The following is a 25,000-nucleotide window of genomic DNA, read 5'->3' as shown; positions in this document are numbered from 1 at the left end:
AGGACTCCCATAGGACTCATAGAGCTCATAGGACTCATAGGACTCATAGGACTCTTATAGGGCTCATAGGACTCTTATAGGGCTCATAGGACTCTTATAGGGCTCATAGGACTCCCATAGGATTCCCATAGGGGCTCATAGGACTCCCATAGGATTCCCATAGGACTCATAGGGCTCATAGGACTCTCATAGGGCTCATAGGACTCTCATAGGGCTCATAGGACTCTTATAGGGCTCATATGACTCTTATAGGGCTCATAGGACTCTTATAGGGCTCATAGGACTCTTATAGGGCTCATAGGACTCCCATAGGACTCATAGGACTCTTATAGGGCTCATAGGACTCTTATAGGGCTCATAGGACTCTCATAGGGCTCCGGTCAAAAGTAATGCATTTTAAGGGCTCCCGAGTGGCACAGCGGTCTTAGGCACTGCATCTCAGTGCTAGAGGCATCACTACTAACCCTGGTTCGATTCCAGGCTGTATCACATCCGGCCGTGATTGGGAGTCCCATAGGGCGGCGCACAACAATTGTCCCAGCGTCATCTGGGTTAAGAGTTTGACCGGGGGAAGGCTGTCATTTTAAATAAGAATTTGTTCCTAACTGACTTGCCTAGTTAAATAAAGGTTAAATAAAATACAACATTAAATAAAGTAGGGAATAGGGTGCCATTTGTGACACGGCCATAGACACAGATGGAGTGAAGTACAGTAAGGGTCTGTTCCTCTGTGTGTTGATGAATAGAAGACGTTCTCGTTGTGTGTGGAGACAGATGGTTGAAGACTAACTTGTGTGGGTCAGGGTTACTTGTTATTTGCTGAATGAGCAGCATTAAACAGTTGGTCTGAGAAGAGTTTGCGCCAGCTGTAGTGCTCCTCAATCAAGCTCTGCTTTTTATTATTCGAATAAACTTCTGCTTCTCTCAGGGAGGGAGAAAGAGACTCAGTCAGTCTATTTTTCTGAATATGAATCGTACCAAAAACCACCCCAATAGTCCTACTTCCTCTTTTGACTCACACAGTGCCTCTCCTCTCCTCTCCTCTCCTCTCCTCTCCTCTCCTCTCCTCTCCTCTCCTCTCCTCTCCTCTCCTCTTCTCTCCTCTCCCCACCCCTCCTCTCCTCTCCTCCTCTCCTCTTCTCTCCTCTCCCCACCCCTCCTCTTCTCTCCTCTTCTCTCCTCTCCCCACCCCTCCTCTCCTCTCCTCTCCTCTCCTCCCCACCCCTCCTCTCCTCTCCTCTCCTCTCCTCCCCACCCCTCCTCTCCTCTTCTCTTCTCTCCTCTCCCCACCCCTCCTCTCCTCTCCTCTCCTCTCCCCACCTCTCCTCTCCTCTCCCCACCTCTCCTCTCCTCCTCTCCTCTTCTCTCCTCTCCCCACCCCTCCCCACCCCTCCTCTCCTCTCCTCTCCCCACCCCTCCTCTCCTCTGCTCTCCCCTCCCCACCCCTCCTCTCCTCTCCTCTCCCCACCCCTCCTCTCCTCTCCTCTCCTTTCCTCTCCTCTCCTCACTGTGGCCTGATTGTAATTCTATATTACTGTATGATTAGATGTTTCAGTGCAGCATAGCTCGTGGTGCAGCAAGATGACAGATGCCTGAAAGTATTTGTTTTTTAGGGCATGTCTCTCTCTCTCTACTCTCTCTGTGTTGCGGTTATATTCCATCTCACTGGTCATCTGAAACAGAAACAAGACGCTCCAGGGCCTCAAAGTCACGTTGGGATAGTCAGATATGGGCTGATATCTCAATGTGAGACGTGTTAGTCTTTTATTTGCTCTCTCTCTGTATCTCTGCATGTTTCTCTCTGTCTCTGTCTCTCTGTCTCTCTCTCTCTGCCTCTGCATCTGTCTCTGTCTCTCTCTGTCTCTCTGCCTCTCTCTCTGTCTCTCTGTCTCTCTGTCTCTCTGTCTCTGTCTGTCTCTCTCTCATTGTGACCTAAAAGGCCAAACTGACCCTAAATCAGCACTCTGAGACACTGTATGAATATCCCCCTTGGTCTATTTGGTGTTTAACCTAGAGTCATTGCCCGCGCCTCTGCAGAAATCTAATTAGCAAAAATCCCCATCAAAATCTGCCAGTTTAACCAAGAGATATCTGGGGTTTTTTTAGCATTAGATGGGTCTCAATCCACCACTTCCACATCTGACAGAGCTAGAACTGAGTTTGTCAGACCATGAGACGTCCCAAAAATTGTTATTCTTACAAATTCGTCTGTAGCGTCGGAACGGTTTGGCCTACAAACTATTATGACCCCTCTATGGAAAGATGAGACTCTCACGAACACGAGGGTGCCAACCTCCGACGGGACTCGTCAATGATCACTCTGTGAGAGTAAGTGTTCCAGACGCGAGATGTGAATCACTTCGCTTTGTTCTGTTCTCTTTTATTCTGTTATATTACATCATGTTTTCACTATAAAATAAGATGGCTGTCTTGGCTGTGATATGGGCTCCGGAAATAAGAGTATCTTGTCCGCATGAATTTAAAAATTGATTCAATTGCGATTTTTCTTTTGTCACTGGTCTACACACAATACCTCATAATGTCAAAGTGGAATTATGTTTTTAGAAATGTTTACAAATAAATACAAAATGAAAAGCTGAAATGTCTTGAGTCAATAAGTATTCAAAACCTCCTTTGTTATGGCACGACTAAATGTCAGGACAGATGTTGCAGTCAACAGGAAATAACAAGCTATAGGAGATGAGGAAATAAATTAGGACATTACATTTTCTAAATGATCTACACTTCCTATGAAATCTACTATTCATGTCCATGTTTCCCATTGCCACATCGATGCTCTCTAGTGTCTCATACCCCACCCTGTTGCCGTCAACCTCTGCTGGTATATCATCAGCTCTAACACCCTGGCCATCAGCGTAGAGGATGAGACCGGAGCCATCCAGAATATAGTAGATACTTTATCATTATGGACATGTGTCTTAACACCCCCTACATACGCTGAGAGTTCCAGTTAGTCCCGTGTGGCTCAGGTGGTAGAGCATGGCGCTTGCAACGGCAGGGTTGTGGGTTCCATACCCATAGGCGGAATCAGAGAGTCTGTTAAATGACTCACTGCTGTAAGTCTCTCTGGATAAGAGAGTCTGTTAAATGACTCACTACTGTAAGTCTCTCTGGATCAGAGAGTCTGCTAAATGACTCACTACTGTAGTGACTCTGGATCAGAGAGTCTGCTAAATGACTCACTACTATAGTGGCTCTGGATCAGAGAGTCTGCTAAATGACTCCCTACTGTAGTGTCTCTGGATATGAGAGTCTGCTAAATGACTCACTACTGTAAGTCTCTCTGGATCAGAGAGTCTGCTAAATGACTCACTACTGTAGTGACTCTGGATCAGAGAGTCTGCTAAATGACTCCCTACTGTAGTGTCTCTGGATATGAGAGTCTGCTAAATGACTCACTACTGTAAGTCTCTCTGGATCAGAGAGTCTGCTAAATGACTCACTACTGTAGTGGCTCTGGATCAGAGAGTCTGCTAAATGACTCACTACTATAGTGGCTCTGGATCAGAGAGTCTGCTAAATGACTCCCTACTGTAGTGTCTCTGGATCAGAGAGTCTGCTAAATGACTCACTACTGTAGTGGCTCTGGATCAGAGAGTCTGCTAAATGACTCACTACTGTAGTGTCTCTGGATCAGAGAGTCTGCTAAATGACTCACTACTGTAGTGGCTCTGGATCAGAGAGTCTGCTAAATGACTCACTACTATAGTGGCTCTGGATCAGAGAGTCTGCTAAATGACTCCCTACTGTAGTGTCTCTGGATCAGAGAGTCTGCTAAATGACTCACTACTGTAGTGGCTCTGGATCAGAGAGTCTGCTAAATGACTCACTACTGTAGTGTCTCTGGATCAGAGAGTCTGCTAAATGACTCACTACTGTAGTGGCTCTGGATCAGAGAGTCTGCTAAATGACTCACTACTATAGTGGCTCTGGATCAGAGAGTCTGCTAAATGACTCACTACTGTAGTGACTCTGGATCAGAGAGTCTGCTAAATGACTCCCTACTGTAGTGGCTCTGGATCAGAGAGTCTGCTAAATGACTCACTACTGTAAGTCTCTCTGGATCAGAGAGTCTGCTAAATGACTCACTACTGTAGTGGCTCTGGATCAGAGAGTCTGCTAAATGACTCACTACTGTAGTGTCTCTGGATCAGAGAGTCTGCTAAATGACTCACTACTGTAGTGGCTCTGGATCAGAGAGTCTGCTAAATGACTCACTACTATAGTGGCTCTGGATCAGAGAGTCTGCTAAATGACTCACTACTGTAGTGACTCTGGATCAGAGAGTCTGCTAAATGACTCCCTACTGTAGTGGCTCTGGATCAGAGAGTCTGCTAAATGACTCACTACTGTAAGTCTCTCTGGATCAGAGAGTCTGCTAAATGACTCACTACTGTAGTGACTCTGGATCAGAGAGTCTGCTAAATGACTCCCTACTGTCGTGTCTCTGGATATGAGAGTCTGCTAAATGACTCACTACTGTAAGTCTCTCTGGATCAGAGAGTCTGCTAAATGACTCACTACTGTAGTGACTCTGGATCAGAGAGTCTGCTAAATGACTCCCTACTGTAGTGTCTCTGGATATGAGAGTCTGCTAAATGACTCACTACTGTAAGTCTCTCTGGATCAGAGAGTCTGCTAAATGACTCACTACTGTAGTGGCTCTGGATCAGAGAGTCTGCTAAATGACTCACTACTATAGTGGCTCTGGATCAGAGAGTCTGCTAAATGACTCACTACTGTAAGTCTCTCTGGATCAGAGAGTATGCTAAATGACTCACTACTGTAGTGGCTCTGGATCAGAGAATCTGCTAAATGACTCACTACTGTAGTGTCTCTGGATCAGAGAGTCTGCTAAATGACTCACTACTGTAGTGTCTCTGGATCTCAGAGAGTCTGCTAAATGACTCACTACTGTAGTGGCTCTGGATCAGAGAGTCTGCTAAATGACTCACTACTGTAAGTCTCTCTGGATCAGAGAGTATGCTAAATGACTCACTACTGTAGTGGCTCTGGATCAGAGAGTCTGCTAAATGACTCACTACTGTAGTGTCTCTGGATCAGAGAGTCTGCTAAATGACTCACTACTGTAGTGTCTCTGGATCTCAGAGAGTCTGCTAAATGACTCACTACTGTAGTGGCTCTGGATCAGAGAGTCTGCTAAATGACTCACTACTGTAAGTCTCTCTGGATCAGAGAGTATGCTAAATGACTCACTACTGTAGTGGCTCTGGATCAGAGAGTCTGCTAAATGACTCACTACTGTAGTGTCTCTGGATCAGAGAGTCTGCTAAATGACTCACTACTGTAGTGGCTCTGGATCAGAGAGTCTGCTAAATGACTCACTACTGTAGTGTCTCTGGATCAGAGAGTCTGCTAAATGACTCACTACTGTAGTGGCTCTGGATCAGAGAGTCTGTTAAATGAGGACAGGATACCCTGAGCTGAGGAGACTTATAGATACATAGATAGGAAAGGACCCTGAGCTGAGGAGACTTGGAAGGGGATGGATGGATGGGTGGATAACAGATCTGTGAGTGGTCTAAGCCTAGCTAAGGCAAAGAGATAAACAGGATAATGCCTTCAGTCAATTGTAAAACCCTACAGCAGTACAACAACAAGTAGCAAAAGGGTTTTGTACTTTATTTATCCGTTTTAGTTTTATCCCGTGTGGGTGTCGGTGAGGGTCAGAGTTCTGCAGTGAAGGCGTGATCAGAACAGATATAAAAAAAACACTAACCAATCGATCAACCTCTGGTCTGGGCTAGCGAATCAGGGCCTGAGTCTCCGCTGGGTTGACCAATAGGGCTTGAGCTTTTCAGCTTCCATGGCTTCCCAGCAATTATCCCAGGACTTTAGGATACTGGTGCTGATGCTGGTGCTGATGCTGGTGCTGATGCTGGTGCTGATGCTGGTGCTGGTGCTGATGCTGGTGCTGATGCTGGTGCTGATGCTGGTGCTGGTGCTGGTGCTGATGCTGTTGCTGGTGCTGGTGCTGGTGCTGATGCTGGTGCTGGTGCTGGTGCTGATGCTGGTGCTGGTGCTGATGCTGGTGCTGATGCTGGTGCTGATGCTGATGCTGGTGCTGATGCTGATGCTGGTGCTGGTGCTGGTGCTGATGCTGTTGCCAGGTGCCCAGACAGGATTTGAGCACTTATTTTCTTTTCTTTTTTAAACTAAAATAGAGATTTGATACCTTCTTAAATAAATGATCTACTAGATTGAATCATTGATGACTAAATGTGTCAAATTTTGGGATTTACACAATCGCCTGCCGTTTATAACTCCCTCTTCTGTCTTCTATGAAAAAGACTGGGCCTCTCAGGAGTCTTTTTTTTATTTTTAAATGAAGCAGCCGGAGTGAAGAGTGACTGCAAGCTGCAATATGTTGTCAAAACAAACTGTAAGAAATCCCTCCGCTAAAGAAAAACAGTTTTGACTGCCGAGGGATTAAAAACACCTTCACAGTTGATTTAGGGCCACTATTCAATCAAATACACAGCGAGGAAAATAACCAGACGTCTGTATAGATTTCCTACACCTTTCTACACTTTTTAACATTTATATATTTTATAACGAAGCTATATATTTTTAAAAGTGCATTTGTTTTGCAGCGTTTTGTATTTTGTCTGCCCTGAGTGTTTTAGAGACTAACTCCTAGGCTTACGGTGCTTATGTGTTAAAACGTTATAGTCTGGTTGACATCATATAGTTATGTAACTGATCATTGTCATGTGTCTGTGGACTTGCAGTTGAGGGGCTGAAGAATGCAGAAGGGCCTATAGAGGGCTGTAGCCATAGCTGAAGTCCGTAGCTGAAGCCTGTAGCTGAAGCCTGTAGCTGAAGCCATAGCTGAAGCCTGTAGCTGAAGCCATAGCTGAAGCCATAGCTGAAGCCTGTAGCTGAAGCCTGTAGCTGTAGCCATAGCTGAAGCCTGTAGCTGTAGCCATAGCTGAAGCCTGTAGCTGTAGCCATAGCTGAAGCCTGTAGCTGAAGCCTGTAGCTGTAGCCATAGCTGAAGCCTGTAGCTGTAGCCTGTAGCTGAAGCCTGTAGCTGTAGCCATAGCTGAAGCCTGTAGCTGAAGCCTGTAGCTGTAGCCATAGCTGTAGCCATAGCAGAAGCCTGTAGCTGAAGCCTGTAGCTGTAGCCATAGCTGAAGCCCGTAGCTGAAGCCCGTAGCTGTAGCCATAGCTGAAGCCTGTAGCTGAAGCCTGTAGCTGAAGCCTGTAGCTGAAGCCCGTAGCTGACGCCCGTAGCTGAAGCCTGTAGCTGAAGCCTGTAGCTGTGCCTGAAGCCTGTAGCTGAAGCCTGTAGCTGTGCCTGAAGCCTGTAGCTGAAGCCTGTGACTGAAACCTGTACCTGTGAGTTAAGACTAAGAGCTTCTACTGCTATTAGGATGCCTGGCTGGCTCCGTTTCTGCTCCTCTATTCAACAGGACTGAGACCCAAATCAGGACCATTTGGACACAATTGAATTGTGAAACTAATACCTTTTTAAATTGTAGCTGCTCAAGTATATAGAAAGCCCTGTTTTTTTCATAAGCTTTAGTTTTGTCATTCATTCATGTATTTTGATCTTCCTTCACAGGTTATACTTAAAGGGTTCTTTAAGGGAAGTGGCAGGGCAGTGTGTGTATTCTCTAAACACAGTGTTATTGATGGGTAGATTTCATTCTGCCGTGCCAGGGGTAGTAAGGATTACGTTCTCCAGCCAAAACCCTTTACAAGAAGTTAGGAACAGGGGGGGTGGATTGTGGATGCGTAGCCAGCGTTCATTGTGGAAACCGAGGATAATAAGCTGCGAAGGCGTGCAAGTGAAAGAGTAATGCTCGATACCTGTGAAAAGGTTCAGAAAGCCCACACCTTTTGGAAAACGTCGGTTGCCCCGTCTCGTTCGTTCTTACAGCAAACGATTCTCACTCCGTCTCCTAGAGTACGTACAGTATCTTACAACAATATTTACAATATATACACCACATACACACCTGTAATCCCTGAACCTAATACAGTACTGAATCTAATACAGTACTGAATCTAATACAGTACTGAATCTAATACAGTACTGAACCTAATACAGTACTGAAGCTCCTAATACAGTACTGAACCTAATACAGTACTGAATCTAATACAGTACTGAATCTAATACAGTACTGAACCTAATACAGTACTGAACCTAATACAGTACTGAATCTAATACAGTACTGAACCTAATACAGTACTGAATCACCTAATACAGTACTGAACCTAATACAGTACTGAATCTAATACAGTACTGAACCTAATACAGTACTGAACCTCCTAATACAGTACTGAACCACCTAATACAGTACTGAATCACCTAATACAGTACTGAATCACCTAATACAGTACTGAATCTAATACAGTACTGAATCTAATACAGTACTGAACCTAATACAGTACTGAACCTAATACAGTACTGAATCTAATACAGTACTGAATCTAATACAGTACTGAACCTAATACAGTACTGAACCTAATACAGTACTGAATCTAATACAGTACTGAACCTAATACAGTACTGAATCTAATACAGTACTGAACCTAATACAGTACTGAATCACCTAATACAGTACTGAACCTAATACAGTACTGAACCTAATACAGTACTGAATTTAATACAGTACTGAATCTAATACAGTACTGAACCTAATACAGTACTGAATCTAATACAGTACTGAACCTCCTAATACAGTACTGAACCTAATACAGTACTGAACCTCTGTGTAAACGTTAGCTATCCGCTGTGGTGTCTGTGAACTAGTTTGATTAGTGATGGAGAGCTCCTGATAACAGCTTGTCATTGGCTTCTAATTGATAAAGCCTCCCCATCCTGATCTAATGGTCCTAAAACACAAAGGTTAACTGATGGAGACCTATTCCCTATGTAGTTTTTACATTTTTAGTCGCTCTTATCCAGAGCGACTTACAGTAGTGAATGCATACATTTCATACCGTGCATTTTTTAAAAATGTATTTATTTTTTATACTGGCCCCCCGTGGGAATCGAACCCACAACCCTGGCGTTGCAAACACCATGCTCTACCAACTGAGCCACAGGGAATACCTAGGAATGCCTAGTAGTGCACCACTTCTGAACAGGGCCCATAGGGCTCTTGTCAAAAGTAGTGCCTATGTAGGGCATATGGTGCCATTTGGGATGCAGCTTTAGCAAGTGACTTCATTATTACTTATGGAGGCTTAGCATTAGCAAGTCACTTCTGTATTACTTATGGAGGCTTAGCATTAGCAAGTCACTTCTGTATTACTTATGGAGGCTTAGCATTAGCAAGTCACTTCTGTATTACTTATGGAGGCTTAGCATTAGCAAGTCACTTCTGTATTACTTATGGAGGCTTAGCATTAGCAAGTCACTTCTGTATTACTTATGGATGCTTAGCATTAGCAAGGGACTTCATTATTACTTATGGAGGCTTAGCATTAGCCAGGGACTTCATTATTACTTATGGAGGCTTAGCATTAGCAAGGGACTTCATTATTACTTATGGAGGCTTAGCATTAGCAAGTCACTTCTGTATTACTTATGGAGGCTTAGCATTAGCAAGTCACTTCTGTATTACTTATGGAGGCTTAGCATTAGCAAGTCACTTCTGTATTACTTATGGAGGCTTAGCATTAGCAAGTCACTTCTGTATTACTTATGGAGGCTTAGCATTAGCAAGTCACTTCTGTATTACTTATGGATGCTTAGCATTAGCAAGGGACTTCATTATTACTTATGGAGGCTTAGCATTAGCCAGGGACTTCATTATTACTTATGGAGGCTTAGCATTAGCAAGGGACTTCATTATTACTTATGGAGGCTTAGCATTAGCAAGTCACTTCTGTATTACTTATGGAGGCTTAGCATTAGCAAGTCACTTCTGTATTACTTATGGAGGCTTAGCATTAGCAAGTCACTTCTGTATTACTTATGGAGGCTTAGCATTAGCAAGTCACTTCTGTATTACTTATGGAGGCTTAGCATTAGCAAGTCACTTCTGTATTACTTATGGAGGCTTAGCATTAGCAAGTCACTTCTGTATTACTTATGGAGGCTTAGCATTAGCAAGGGGCTTCATTATTACTTATGGATGCTTAGCATTAGCAAGGGACTTCATTATTACTTATGGAGGCTTAGCATTAGCCAGGGACTTCATTATTACTTATGGAGGCTTAGCATTAGCAAGGGACTTCATTATTACTTATGGAGGCTTAGCATTAGCAAGTCACTTCTGTATTACTTATGGAGGCTTAGCATTAGCAAGTCACTTCTGTATTACTTATGGAGGCTTAGCATTAGCAAGTCACTTCTGTATTACTTATGGAGGCTTAGCATTAGCAAGTCACTTCTGTATTACTTATGGAGGCTTAGCATTAGCAAGTCACTTCTGTATTACTTATGGAGGCTTAGCATTAGCAAGGGACTTCTTTATGCAGACACTTAGCTACACCTTCCTGTTCTGTTCTCACTAGCCAGACTGTATCTACACCTTCCTGTTCTGTTCTCACTAGTAACTACACCTTCCTGTTCTGTTCTCACTAGTAACTACACCTTCCTGTTCTGTTCTCACTAGTAACTACACCTTCCTGTTCTGTTCTCACTAGCCAGACTGTAACTACACCTTCCTGTTCTGTTCTCACTAGCCAGACTGTAGCTACACCTTCCTGTTCTGTTCTCACTAGTAACTACACCTTCCTGTTCTGTTCTCACTAGTAACTACACCTTCCTGTTCTGTTCTCACTAGTAGCTACACCTTCCTGTTCTGTTCTCACTAGTAGCTACACCTTCCTGTTCTGTTCTCACTAGTAGCTACACCTTCCTGTTCTGTTCTCACTAGCCAGACTGTAACTACACCTTCCTGTTCTGTTCTCACTAGTAACTACACCTTCCTGTTCTGTTCTCACTAGTAGCTACACCTTCCTGTTCTGTTCTCACTAGTAGCTACACCTTCCTGTTCTGTTCTCACTAGCCAGACTGTAACTACACCTTCCTGTTCTGTTCTCACTAGCCAGACTGTAACTACACCTTCCTGTTCTGTTCTCACTAGCCAGACTGTAGCTACACCTTCCTGTTCTGTTCTCACTAGTAACTACACCTTCCTGTTCTGTTCTCACTAGCCAGACTGTAACTACACCTTCCTGTTCTGTTCTCACTAGCCAGACTGTGGCTTTGTTTTATGACCTTTGGATCAGGATGGGGAGGCTTTATCAATTAGAAGCTGTTAGCTGTTATCAGGAGCTCTCCATCACTAATCAAACTAGTTCACAGACACCACAGCGGATAGCTAACACAGAGGTTCAGTTCTGTAAAATGAAATATGAAATGCATAACCATGGTAGCTGTAATGTGCACGCTGGGAGTCGGGAAACAAGTACAGGGAGTGAATAATTTAATAAATAAATGAAACATGGAACAAAACAAGAAACACGAGTAGCGTACAGACATGGAAGACAAACAGTGTCTATAACGCCTGGGGAAAGAACCAAAGGGAGTGACAGGTAGGGGGAAGGTAATCAGGTAGGAGGAACCAAGGGGAGTGACAGGTAGGGGGAAGGTAATCAGGTAGGAGGAACCAAGGGGAGTGACAGGTAGGGGGAAGGTAATCAGGTAGGAGGAACCAAGGGGAGTGACAGGTAGGGGGAAGGTCATCAGGTAGGAGGAACCAAAGGGAGTGACAGGTAGGGGGAAGGTCATCAGGTAGGAGGAACCAAAGGGAGTGACAGGTAGGGGGAAGGTAATCAGGTAGGAGGAACCAAGGGGAGTGACAGGTAGGGGGAAGGTAATCAGGTAGGAGGAACCAAGGGGAGTGACAGGTAGTGGGAAGGTAATCAGGTAGGAGGAACCAAAGGGAGTGACAGGTAGGGGGAAGGTCATCAGGTAGGAGGAACCAAAGGGAGTGACAGGTAGGGGGAAGGTCATCAGGTAGGAGGAACCAAAGGGAGTGACAGGTAGGGGGAAGGTAATCAGGTAGGAGGAACCAAGGGGAGTGACAGGTAGGGGGAAGGTAATCAGGTAGGAGGAACCAAAGGGAGTGACAGGTAGGGGGAAGGTAATCAGGTAGGAGGAACCAAGGGGAGTGACAGGTAGGGGGAAGGTAATCAGGTAGGAGGAACCAAGGGGAGTGACAGGTAGGGGGAAGGTAATCAGGTAGGAGGAACCAAAGGGAGTGACAGGTAGGGGGAAGGTCATCAGGTAGGAGGAACCAAAGGGAGTGACAGGTAGGGGGAAGGTCATCAGGTAGGAGGAACCAAAGGGAGTGACAGGTAGGGGGAAGGTAATCAGGTAGGAGGAACCAAGGGGAGTGACAGGTAGGGGGAAGGTAATCAGGTAGGAGGAACCAAAGGGAGTGACAGGTAGGGGGAAGGTAATCAGGTAGGAAGAACCAAGGGGAGTGACAGGTAGGGGGAAGGTCATCAGGTAGAAGGAACCAAAGGGAGTGACAGGTAGGGGGAAGGTAATCAGGTAGGAGGAACCAAGGGGAGTGACAGGTAGGGGGAAGGTAATCAGGTAGGAGGAACCAAAGGGAGTGACAGGTAGGGGGAAGGTCATCAGGTAGGAGGAACCAAAGGGAGTGACAGGTAGGGGGAAGGTCATCAGGTAGGAGGAACCAAAGGGAGTGACAGGTAGGTGGAAGGTAATCAGGTAGGAGGAACCAAGGGGAGTGTGCGTAACGATGGTGACAGGTGTGCGTAACGATGGTGACAGGTGTGCGTAACGATGGTGACAGGTGTGCGTAACGATGGTGACAGGTGTGCGTAACGATGGTGACAGGTGTGCGTAACGACGGTGACAGGTGTGCGTAACGATGGTGACAGGTGTGCGTAACGATGGTGACAGGTGTGCGTAACGACGGTGACAGGTGTGCGTAACGATGGTGACAGGTGTGCGTAACGATGGTGACAGGTGCGCGTAATAATAAGCAGACTATCGGGTCAGGTTGGCATCATTTGAAAGCTTGTTCTGTTGCCAACATGACTAGCTAAGTTATAAAATACTATCTTACAGTGTTAGGCTTTCACAAGGCCCTTCAGAGAAACAGATTGTAATTTCGATGCGCGTAGTAAGGATTCCTGAGGTCATTCAGGTGTGTCGCGGCAAATTATCTTCACAATAAACAAACATATACTCATTCTGTTCAGAACAACCCAGGGTATAACGTCATGTCATCTGGTAACTGTACATCAAACATAATGATCATAAATGTTGACAGTGTAAATGAGTTTTATGATATGAAAATGTAAAGTGCCCATTTGGATTCACAGGTGTTTGGCTTGTGTGACGTCAAATAAGTATTTATTACAATCCTCAACGTCTCATCTTTCAAAATGCATCGAGGAGTCTTAGTTTACAGCATTTCCCCGTCACTCGGACAACAACAAATGTAGCCATTCAAGTTCAGAACGGCTGTCAGTCAAAACCCCCGTACAGCGCTGTGAAGCACAGAGGCCGAGCTCTGATGTCATGTATAGTATGCTACTCTACAGCCGCTGTGTCCCAGTTAGGGTGTTTATCAGCGCCCAAATCAGCCGTTCTCTCACCACATACGGGTGTAGAGGGTTAAGACTTCGTTAGACTGCTACCTCTTTCCTCTCTCCTCCAGGTTTCACACAACCTATACACACAACCTATACACACAACCTATATACACAACCTATACACACAACCTATACACACAACCTATACACACACACAAGCAATACACACACAACCAATATACACACAACCAATATACACACAACCTATACACACAACCAATACACACAACCAATATACACAACCAATATACACACAACCTATACACACAACCTATACACACAACCAATATACACAACCAATATACACACAACCTATATACACACAACCTATACACACAACCAATACACACACAACCAATATACACACAACCTATATACACACAACCAATATACACAACCAATATACACACAACCTATATACACACAACCTATACACACAACCAATACACACACAACCAATATACACACAACCAATACACACAACCAATATACACACAACCTATACACACACAACCTATACACACACCCAATATACACACAACCAATATACACACAACCAATATACACACAACCAATACACACAACCTATATACACAACCAATATACACACAACCAATATACACACACAACCAATATACACACACAACCTATATACACACAACCAATACACACACAACCTATATACACACAACCTATACACACAACCAATACACACAACCAATACACACACAACCAATATACACACAACCAATATACACACAACCAATATACACACAACCAATATACACACACAACCAATATACACACACAACCTATACACAACCAATACACACAACCAATATACACACATAACCAATATACACACACAACCTATACACACAACCAATATACACACACAACCAATATACACACAACCAATACACACAACCAATATACACAACCTATACACACAACCTATACACACAACATATACACACAACCTATACACACAACTTATACACACAACCAATACACACAACCAATATACACACAACCTATATACACACAACCTATACACACAACCAATACACACACAACCAATATACACACAACCAATACACACAACCAATATACACACAACTTATACACACAACCTATACACACACAACCTATACACACAACCAATATACACAACCAATATACACACACAACCAATATACACAACCAATATACACACAACCAATACACACAACCAATATACACACAACCAATACACACACAGCCAATATACACAACCAATATACACACACAACCAATATACACAACCAATATACACACAACCAATACACACAACCAACACACAACCAATACACACACAACCAATACACACAACCAATATACACAACCAATACACACACAACCAATACACACAACCAATATACACACACAACCAATACACACACAACCAATACACACAACCTATACACACAACCTATATACACACAACCAATACACAAACAAACAATATATACACAACCAATACACACAACCAATATACACACAACCAATACACACACAACCAATATACACACAGCTGTGCAGTAATGTCTGAATATGTGGCTGTGTGATGCTGCTGTGGCTTTGGGGTGCGCTCTGTGTGTGTGTGTGTGTGTGTGTGTGTGTGTGTGTGTGTGTGTGTGTGTGTGTGTGTGTGTGTGTGTGTCTTTGAGGGGTGTTGCAACTTCCAGCGAGGTGGTAGGAAGTGTCAGGACTGCTGAGACACCTTAGTGAGATCTGACACGCCTCCGTCACAAGCAATATTTCCTTGTTTTCACAATCGCTGAAAGAATTGTCAGTATGTGGCCTTTTCTTGTTTTATAAAAGCTATGCCTGTTCAAATCAAAAGATAAAATAAAAATCGTATTAGTCACATGCGCCGAATACAACAGGTGTAAACCTTACAGGGAAATGTTTACATACGAGCCCCTAATCAACAATGCAGATTAAAAAAATAATGAGAAATAAAAGTAACAAATAATTAAAGAGCAGCAGTAAAATAACAGTAGCGAGGTTATATACAGGGGGTACCGGTACAGAGTCAATGTGGAGGCTATATACAGGGTGTTACGGTACAGAGTCAGTGTGGAGGCTATATACAGGGGGTACCGGTACAGAGTCAATGTGGAGGCTATATACAGGGTGTTACGGTACAGAGTCAGTGTGGAGGCTATATACAGGGGGTACCGGTACAGAGTCAATGTGGAGGCTATATACAGGGTGTACCGGTACAGAGTCAATGTGGAGGTTATATACAGGGGGTACCGGTACAGAGTCAATGTGGAGGTTATATACAGGGGGTACCGGTACAGAGTCAATGTGGAGGCTATATACAGGGGGTACCGGTACAGAGTCAATGTGGAGGTTATATACAGGGGTACCGGTACAGAGTCAGTGTGGAGGTTATATACAGGGGTACCGGTACAGAGTCAATGTGGAGGCTATATACAGGGGGTACCGGTACCGAGTCAATGTGGAGGCTATATACAGGGGGTACCGGTACCGAGTCAATGTGGAGGCTATATACAGGGGGTACCGGTACAGAGTCAATGTGGAGGCTATATACAGGGTGTTACGGTACAGAGTCAGTGTGGAGACTATATACAGGGGGTACCGGTACAGAGTCAATGTGGAGGTTATATACAGGGGTACCGGTACAGAGTCAGTGTGGAGGTTATATACAGGGGTACCGGTACAGAGTCAATGTGGAGGCTATATACAGGGGGTACCGGTACAGAGTCAATGTGGAGGTTATATACAGGGGTACCGGTACAGAGTCAGTGTGGAGGTTATATACAGGGGTACCGGTACAGAGTCAGTGTGGAGGCTATATACAGGGGGTACCGGTACAGAGTCCATGTGGAGGCTATATACAGGGTGTTACGGCACAGAGTCAATGTGGAGGCTATATACAGGGGGTACCGGTACAGAGTCAATGTGGAGGCTATATACAGAGGGTACCGGTACAGAGTCAATGTGGAGGCTATATACAGGGTGTTACGGTACAGAGTCAATGTGGAGGCTATATACAGGGTGTTACGGTACAGAGTCAATGTGGAGGCTATATACAGGGGGTACCGGTACAGAGTCAATGTGGAGGCTATATACAGGGTGTTACGGTACAGAGTCAATGTGGAGACTATATACAGGGGGTACCGGTACAGAGTCAATGTGTAGGCTATATACAGGGGGTACCGGTACAGAGTCAATGTGGAGACTATATACAGGGGGGTACCGGTACAGAGTCAATGTGGAGACTATATACAGGGGGTACTGGTACAGAGTCAATGTGGAGGTTATATACAGGGGGTACCGGTACAGAGTCAATGTGGAGGTTATATACAGGGGGTACCGGTACAGAGTCAATGTGGAGACTATATACAGGGGGGTACCGGTACAGAGTCAATGTGGAGGCTATATACAGGGGGTACCGGTACAATGTGGAGGCTATATACAGGGGGTACCGGTACAGAGTCAATGTGGAGACTATATACAGGGGGGTACCGGTACAGAGTCAATGTGGAGGCTATATACAGGGGGTACCGGTACAATGTGGAGGCTATATACAGGGGGTACCGGTACAGAGTCAATGTGGAGGCTATATACAGGGAGTACCGGTACAGAGTCAATGTGGAGACTATATACAGGGGGTACCGGTACAGAGTCAATGTGGAGGCTATATACAGGGTGTTACGGTACAGAGTCAATGTGGAGGCTATATACAGGGTGTTACGGTACAGAGTCAATGTGGAGGCTATATACAGGGTGTTACGGTACAGAGTCAATGTGGAGGCTATATACAGGGTGTTACGGTACAGAGTCAATGTGGAGGCTATATACAGGGTGTACCGGTACAGAGTCAATGTGGAGGCTATATACAGGGTGTACCGGTACAGAGTCAATGTGCAGGGGCACCGGTTTGTCGAGGTAATATGTACATGTAGGTAGAGTCATTAAAGTGACTATGCATAGATGATAACAACAGAGTCGCAGCGGTGTAAAAGAGGGGAAGCTTGTTTTATAGAGGCCCGTTCATTCACCACAGAGCTTGTTTTATAGATGCCCGTTCATTCACCACAGAGCTTGTTTAATAAAGGCCCGTTCATTCACCACAGAGCTTGTTTAATAAAGGCCCGTTCATTCACCACAGAGCTTGTTTAATAAAGGCCCGTTCATTCACCACAGAGCTTGTTTAATAAAGGCCCGTTCATTCACCACAGAGCTTGTTTAATAAAGGCCCGTTCATTCACCACAGAGCTTAATTGTAAGAAATTGTAATTGTAGAAATTGTAAGAAATAACTTATAACAAATGTAAGATGCAAACTTGATGCTCACGCACATAAGATATATTATTTAAAGATTTAAATCAAATTATTTTGTTTGTTTACTGAGGCTCATCCAGGGACCTTGAGTGGAGGGATGTTCTGCTGGTTGTAAACTACGAGGCTGATAGAGAGGTAGCTAAACTCACTGACCCAGCTTTAAAGAGGCAAACAACAACAACAAAACAGAAACACATGCAAATACCCCGCCACTGTTTTGGTAAACATCTAAGCCGTGAGGCTGGAGAAATATAACCACTCTCAAATTCATAAACAGAGCTATGAATGCAAGGACTGACCATCCATGATATCAACATTATAGTTTTAATCATGTTTTGAAGCTATACAGTGTTTGTATATTGTATTGTATATTGTTTATAAACGATGGAGTAAAATGAAATGTATAGTGCACGTGGGGCCTTTATAGTGCACGTGGGGCCTTTATAGTGCACGTGGGGCCTTTATAGTGCACGTGGGGCCTTTATAGTGCACGTAGAGCCTTTATAGTGCACGTGGGGCCTTTATAGTGCATGCGGGGCCTTTATAGTGCACGCGGGGCCTTTATAGTGCACGTGGGGCCTTTATAGTGCACGTAGGGCCTTTATAGTGCACATAGAGCCTTTATAGTGCACGCGGGGCCTTTATAGTGCACGTGGGGCCTTTATAGTGCACGTAGAGCCTTTATTGTGCACGTGGGGCCTTTATAGTGCACGCGGGGCCTTTATAGTGCACGTAGAGCCTTTATAGTGCACGTAGGGCCTTTATAGTGCACATAGAGCCTTTATAGTGCACGCGGGGCCTTTATAGTGCACGTGGGGCCTTTATAGTGCACGTAGAGCCTTTATTGTGCACGTGGGGCCTTTATAGTGCACGCGGGGCCTTTATAGTGCACGTAGGGCCTTTATAGTGCACATAGAGCCTTTATAGTGCATGTGGGGCCTTTATAGTGCACATAGAGCCTTTATAGTGCACATAGAGCCTTTATAGTGCACATAGGGCTTTTATAGTGCACATAGAGCCTTTATAGTGCACATAGAGCCTTTATAGTGCACATAGAGCTTTGATAGTGCACATAGAGCTTTTATAGTGCACATAGAGCCTTTATAGTGCACATAGAGCCTTTATAGTGCACATAGAGCTTTTATAGTGCACATAGAGCTTTTATAGTGCACATAGAGCCTTTATAGTGCACATAGGGCTTTTTATAGTTCATGTGGGGCCTTTATAGTGCACATAGAGCTTTTATAGTGCACATAGAGCTTTTATAGTGCACATAGAGCTTTTATAGTGCACATAGAGCCTTTATAGTGCATGTGGGGCCTTTATAGTGCACATAGAGCCTTTATAGTTCATGTGAGGCCATGATCAAAGGTAGTGCCCTATGAAAGGAATAGGTTTTCCATCTGGGACATAGCCATTGCCCTCGTAGATAAACCAACAGCCCAAAGTGACAACCAGGAATAGATCCACCCTACTTCCCTGTGGAGATGTCCTGTAGGACGACAGTCATCTGGCGCTGGTTAGCCATGATGAGATAGCTGGGGTAAATGAGGCAGTCATCTGGCGCTGGTTAGCCGTGATGAGATAGCTGGGGTAAATGAGGCAGTCATCTGGCGCTGGTTAGCCGTGATGAGATAGCTGGGGTAAATGAGGCAGTCATCTGGCGCTGCTTAGCCGTGATGAGATAGCAGGGATAAATGAGGCAGTCATCTGGCGCTGGTTAGCCGTGATGAGATAGCTGGGGTAAATGAGGCAGTCATCTGGCGCTGCTTAGCCGTGATGAGATAGCAGGGATAAATGAGGCAGTCATCTGGCGCTGGTTAGCCGTGATGAGATAGCTGGGGTAAATGAGGCAGTCATCTGGCGCTGGTTAGCCATGATGAGATAGCAGGGGTAAATGAGGCAGTCATCTGGCGCTGGTTAGCCATGATGAGATAGCAGGGGTAAATGAGGCAGTCATCTGGCGCTGGTTAGCCATGATGAGATAGCAGGGGTAAATGAGGCAGTCATCTGGCGCTGGTTAGCCATGATGAGATAGCAGGGGTAAATGAGGCAGTCATCTGGCGCTGGTTAGCCATGATGAGATAGCAGGGGTAAATGAGGCAGTCATCTGGCGCTGGTTAGCCGTGATGAGATAGCAGGGGTAAATGAGGCAGTCATCTGGCGCTGGTTAGCCGTGATGAGATAGCTGGGATAAATGACCATGACACACAGGCAGGTCTTCATTCACCTTTTCTGAGGATAAGAGTCGTATGAAACTGTCTGGGTTCCAACAGGCACCCTATTCCTTATTTAGTGCACTACAAATGACGAGTGTCCTATAACGAATAGGTTTCCATTGAGGACATAACCTAATATATTGGCCTGCAGCGATTTCCCCCCCCCAACAGAGCCCTGATTAATCTGTTTTGGCGTAGCCCTCTGTCGGCCCATATGAACAACGTGACGGAGGTGTGCGTACATGGGGTGATTTTATAATTGTGCCCAAAACAAAAACATGTGTAAGTAAATAGTTTATTTTTTTTCCCGACAGTTGTCTCCTGTAGCGTCCTGCCTAAAACCTGTCTGTGCAGTCTGCTGTCTCTGCAGGACTTCGGTTAGCAGCTCTGTTAGCAGTCTAAATTACTCTGAACAACACTGAACTAGCACCTGCTGTTTGAGGTTATGGAGGCAAAGTGTTGGAGAGAGGTGTGTGTATCTGTCTCTCTCTCTCTCTCTCTCTCACACTCGCTCTCTCGCTCGCTCTCTAACCCTCCCAAGTCTCTCTCTCTCTCGCTCTCACACTCGCTCTCTCTCTCTCTCGCTCTCTTTCTCTCTCTCTCTCTCTCTCTCTCTCTCTCTCACACACTCTCTCTCTCTCTAACCCTCCCAAGTCTCTCGCTCTCTCTCTCTCTCTCTCTCGCTCTCTTTCTCTCTCTCTCTCTCTCTCTCTCTCTCTCACACTCACTCTCTCTCGCTCTCTCTCCTCTCTCTCTCTCTCTCTCTCTCTCTCACACTCTCTCTCTCTAACCCTCCCAAGTCTCTCTCTCTCTCTCTCTCTCTCTCTCATTCTCTCGCTCTCTCACCCTCCCAAGTCTCTCTCTCTCTCGCTCGCTCTCTCTCTCTCACACTCTCTCGCTCTCTAACCCTCCCAAGTCTCTCTCTCTCTCGCTCTCTCTCTCTCTCTCTCTCTCTCTCTCTCTCTCTCACACTCTCTCTCTCTCTAACCCTCCCAAGTCTCTCTCTCTTTCTCTCTCTCTCTCTCTCATTCTCTCTCACCCTCCCAAGTGTCTGTCTCTCACTCTCTCGCTCTCTCTCGCTCTCTCTCGCTCTCTCACTCTCTCTCTCGCTCTCTCACTCTCTCACCCTCCCAAGTCTCTCTCTCGCTCTCACTCTCTCTCTCACTCTCTCTCTCTCTTTCTCCCAATGGGCATTTCCATAGAAAAGGAACCATGAGAACCAACATGTGAAATTCATAGTGTCATATCAAATTGGGTGTCAAAAGAAAGCTAACAGTCTATATTTTTGAGAAATGAAGGAATATATACATTTCTAACCATTTTCCATCTTAAAATTGGCATTAGTAAAGGCTTTTATTAGTAGAGTAGAGTAGAGCACAGTAGAGTAGAATAGATTACAGTAGAATAGAGTAGAGTACAGTAGAGCACAGTAGAGTACAGTAGAGCACAGTAGAGTACAGTAGAGTAGAGTACAGTAGAGTAGAGTAGAGTACAGTAGAGTAGAGTAGAATAGAATAGAGCACAGTAGAGTACAGTAGAGTAGAGTAGAGTAGAGCACAGTACAGTACAGTAGAGTAGAGTAGAATAGAGTAGAGTACAGTAGAGTAGAGTAGAGTAGAGTACAGTAGAGTAGAATAGAGTAGAATAGAGCACAGTAGAGTACAGTAGAGTAGAGTAGAGTAGAGCACAGTACAGTACAGTAGAGTACAGTACAGTACAGTAGAGTACAGTAGAGTAGAGTACAGTAGAGTAGAGCACAGTAGAGTAGAGTACAGTAGAGTAGAGCACAGTACAGTACAGTACAGTAGAGTAGAGTACAGTAGAGTAGAATAGAGTACAGTAGAGTAGAATAGAGTAGAGTAGAGTACAGTACAGTAGAGTACAGTATTGTAGAGTACAGTACAGTAGAGTACAGTAGAGTACAGTAGAGTACAGTAGAGTAGAATAGAGTACAGTAGAGTAGAGTAGAATAGAGTAGAGTACAGTAGAGTAGAGTACAGTAGAGTAGAATAGAGTAGAGTACAGTAGAGTACAGTACAGTACAGTAGAGTAGAATAGAGTACAGTAGAGTAGAGTAGAATAGAGTAGAGTACAGTAGAGTAGAGTACAGTAGAGTAGAATAGAGTAGAGTACAGTACAGTAGAGTACAGTATAGTAGAGTACAGTACAGTAGAGTACAGTAGAGTACAGTACAGTAGAGTACAGTACAGTAGAGTACAGTAGAGTACAGTACAGTAGAGTAGAGTACAGTACAGTAGAGTACAGTACAGTAGAGTAGAGTACAGTACAGTAGAGTAGAGTACAGTAGAGTAGAATAGAGTAAAGTACAGTAGAGTACAGTACAGTAGAGTACAGTAGAGTACAGTACAGTAGAGTACAGTAGAGTAGAATAGAGTACAGTACAGTAGAGTACAGTACAGTAGAGTACAGTAGAGTAGAGTACAGTAGAGTAGAGCACAGTACAGTACAGTAGAGTACAGTACAGTACAGTAGAGTACAGTAGAGTAGAGTACAGTAGAGTAGAGCACAGTACAGTACAGTACAGTAGAGTAGAGTACAGTAGAGTAGAATAGAGTACAGTACAGTAGAGTACAGTACAGTAGAGTACAGTACAGTAGAGTACAGTAGAGTAGAATAGAGTACAGTACAGTAGAGTACAGTACAGTAGAGTACAGTAGAGTACAGTACAGTAGAGTACAGTAGAGTAGAATAGAGTACAGTACAGTAGAGTACAGTACAGCTTTTTAAGTAGTTCATGATCCTAGGGTGGCAACACATACAGTACAGAGCATTCGGAAGGTGTTCAGACCTCTTGACCTTTTCCACATTTTGTTACAGCCTTATTCTAAAATGGAAATAGTATTTTTTTCCTCATCAATCTACACAGAATACCCCATAATGTCATCACAATACCCCATAATGTCATCACAATACCCCATAATGACATCACAATACCCCATAATGTCATCACAATACCCCATAATGACATCACAATAGCCCATAATGTCATCACAATACCCCATAATGACATCACAATACCCCATAATGACATCACAATACCCCATAATGTCATCACAATACCCCATAATGACATCACAATACCCCATAATGACATCACAATACCCCATAATGACATCACAATACCCCATAATGACATCACAATACCCCGCAATGACATCACAATACCCCATAATGACATCACAATACCCCATAATGACATCACAATACCCCGCAATGACATCACAATACCCCATAATGACATCACAATACCCCATAATGACATCACAATACCCCATAATGACATCACAATACCCCATAATGACATCACAATACCCCATAATGACATCACAATACCCCGCAATGACATCACAATACCCCGCAATGACATCACAATACCCAGCAATGACATCACAATACCCCATAATGTCATCACAATACCCCATAATGTCATCACAATACCCCATAATGACATCACAATACCCCATAATGACATCACAATACCCCATAATGACATCACAATACCCCGCAATGACCTCACAATACCCCATAATGACATCACAATACCCCATAATGACATCACAATACCCCGCAATGACATCACAATACCCCATAATGACATCACAATACCCCATAATGACATCACAATACCCCATAATGACATCACAATACCCCATAATGACATCACAATACCCCGCAATGACATCACAATACCCCGCAATGACATCACAATACCCAGCAATGACATCACAATACCCCATGATGACAACACAATACCCCATGATGACAACACAATACCCCATAATGACATCACAATACCCCGCAATGACATCACAATACCCCATAATGACATCACAATACCCCATAATGACATCACAATACCCCATAATGACACCCCAATACCCCATAATGACATCCCAATACCCCATAATGACATCACAATACCCCGTAATGACATGACAATACCCCATAATGACATCACAATACCCCATAATGACATCACAATACCTTGTAATGACATGACAATACCCCATAATGACATCACAATACCCCATAATGACATCACACTACCCCGCAATACATCACAATACCCCACAATGACATCACAATACCCATAATGACATCACAATACCCCATAATGACATCACAATACCCCATAATGACATCACAATACCCCATAATGACACCCCAATACCCCATAATGACATCCCAATACCCCATAATGACATCACAATACCCCGTAATGACATGACAATACCCCATAATGACATCACAATACCCCATAATGACATCACAATACCTTGTAATGACATGACAATACCCCATAATGACATCACAATACCCCATAATGACATCACACTACCCCGCAATACATCACAATACCCACAATGACATCACAATACCCATAATGACATCACAATACCCCATAATGACATCACAATACCCCATAATGACATCACAATACCCCATAATGACAAAGCAAAAACAGTATTATCATTATTCCCCCCATCTCAAGGTGCTATGTCATAACTGATGCCCTATTCTTTCTTCAGACATCTTGGAATCTTTTTTCTGAGCAGTTTTTGGAAAACACATATAAACCTGAGGGTGATTTAACCGTAATTCTGTTACCCCACGTTTGCATCTGCACAGTTCTTCCACTAAATTCGTTTTTGTAAATTGTTCAGTGGACAATTTTAAAAGTGCATAGAGTTGAATGGTTTGTTAAACTTTAAAATCAATGTTTTTTTTTGTTTGGCATACATTTTAAAGTCAAATCTTAATTCTATAATCATGGAATTTCCTCCCTTTCACTCTCGCCCTTTCTCTCTCTCTCTCTCTCTCTC

General features: G+C 44.1%; 2 protein-coding genes across 2 annotated transcripts in view; one reads left to right on the top strand and one right to left on the bottom strand.

The window, feature by feature from the left end:
* Window positions 1-2,899, bottom strand: part of LOC115152510 (glutenin, high molecular weight subunit PW212-like) — a 17,901-nt gene extending 15,002 nt beyond the window's left edge. The window contains exon 1 of the mRNA XM_029697370.1: window positions 2,815-2,899. Coding sequence (XP_029553230.1) covers window positions 2,815-2,899 — 85 coding nt within the window. The remainder of the gene's footprint in view (window positions 1-2,814) is intronic.
* lpp (LIM domain containing preferred translocation partner in lipoma) overlaps window positions 1-25,000 on the top strand; it is a gene marked incomplete in the record, with an annotated part of 384,586 nt that overhangs the window by 66,950 nt on the left and 292,636 nt on the right.

This window comes from Salmo trutta, chromosome 17 (assembly GCF_901001165.1).
Source record: "Salmo trutta chromosome 17, fSalTru1.1, whole genome shotgun sequence".
In the NCBI taxonomy this organism is placed as follows: domain Eukaryota; kingdom Metazoa; phylum Chordata; class Actinopteri; order Salmoniformes; family Salmonidae; genus Salmo; species Salmo trutta.
This window is presented reverse-complemented; position numbering and strand designations above follow the sequence as displayed.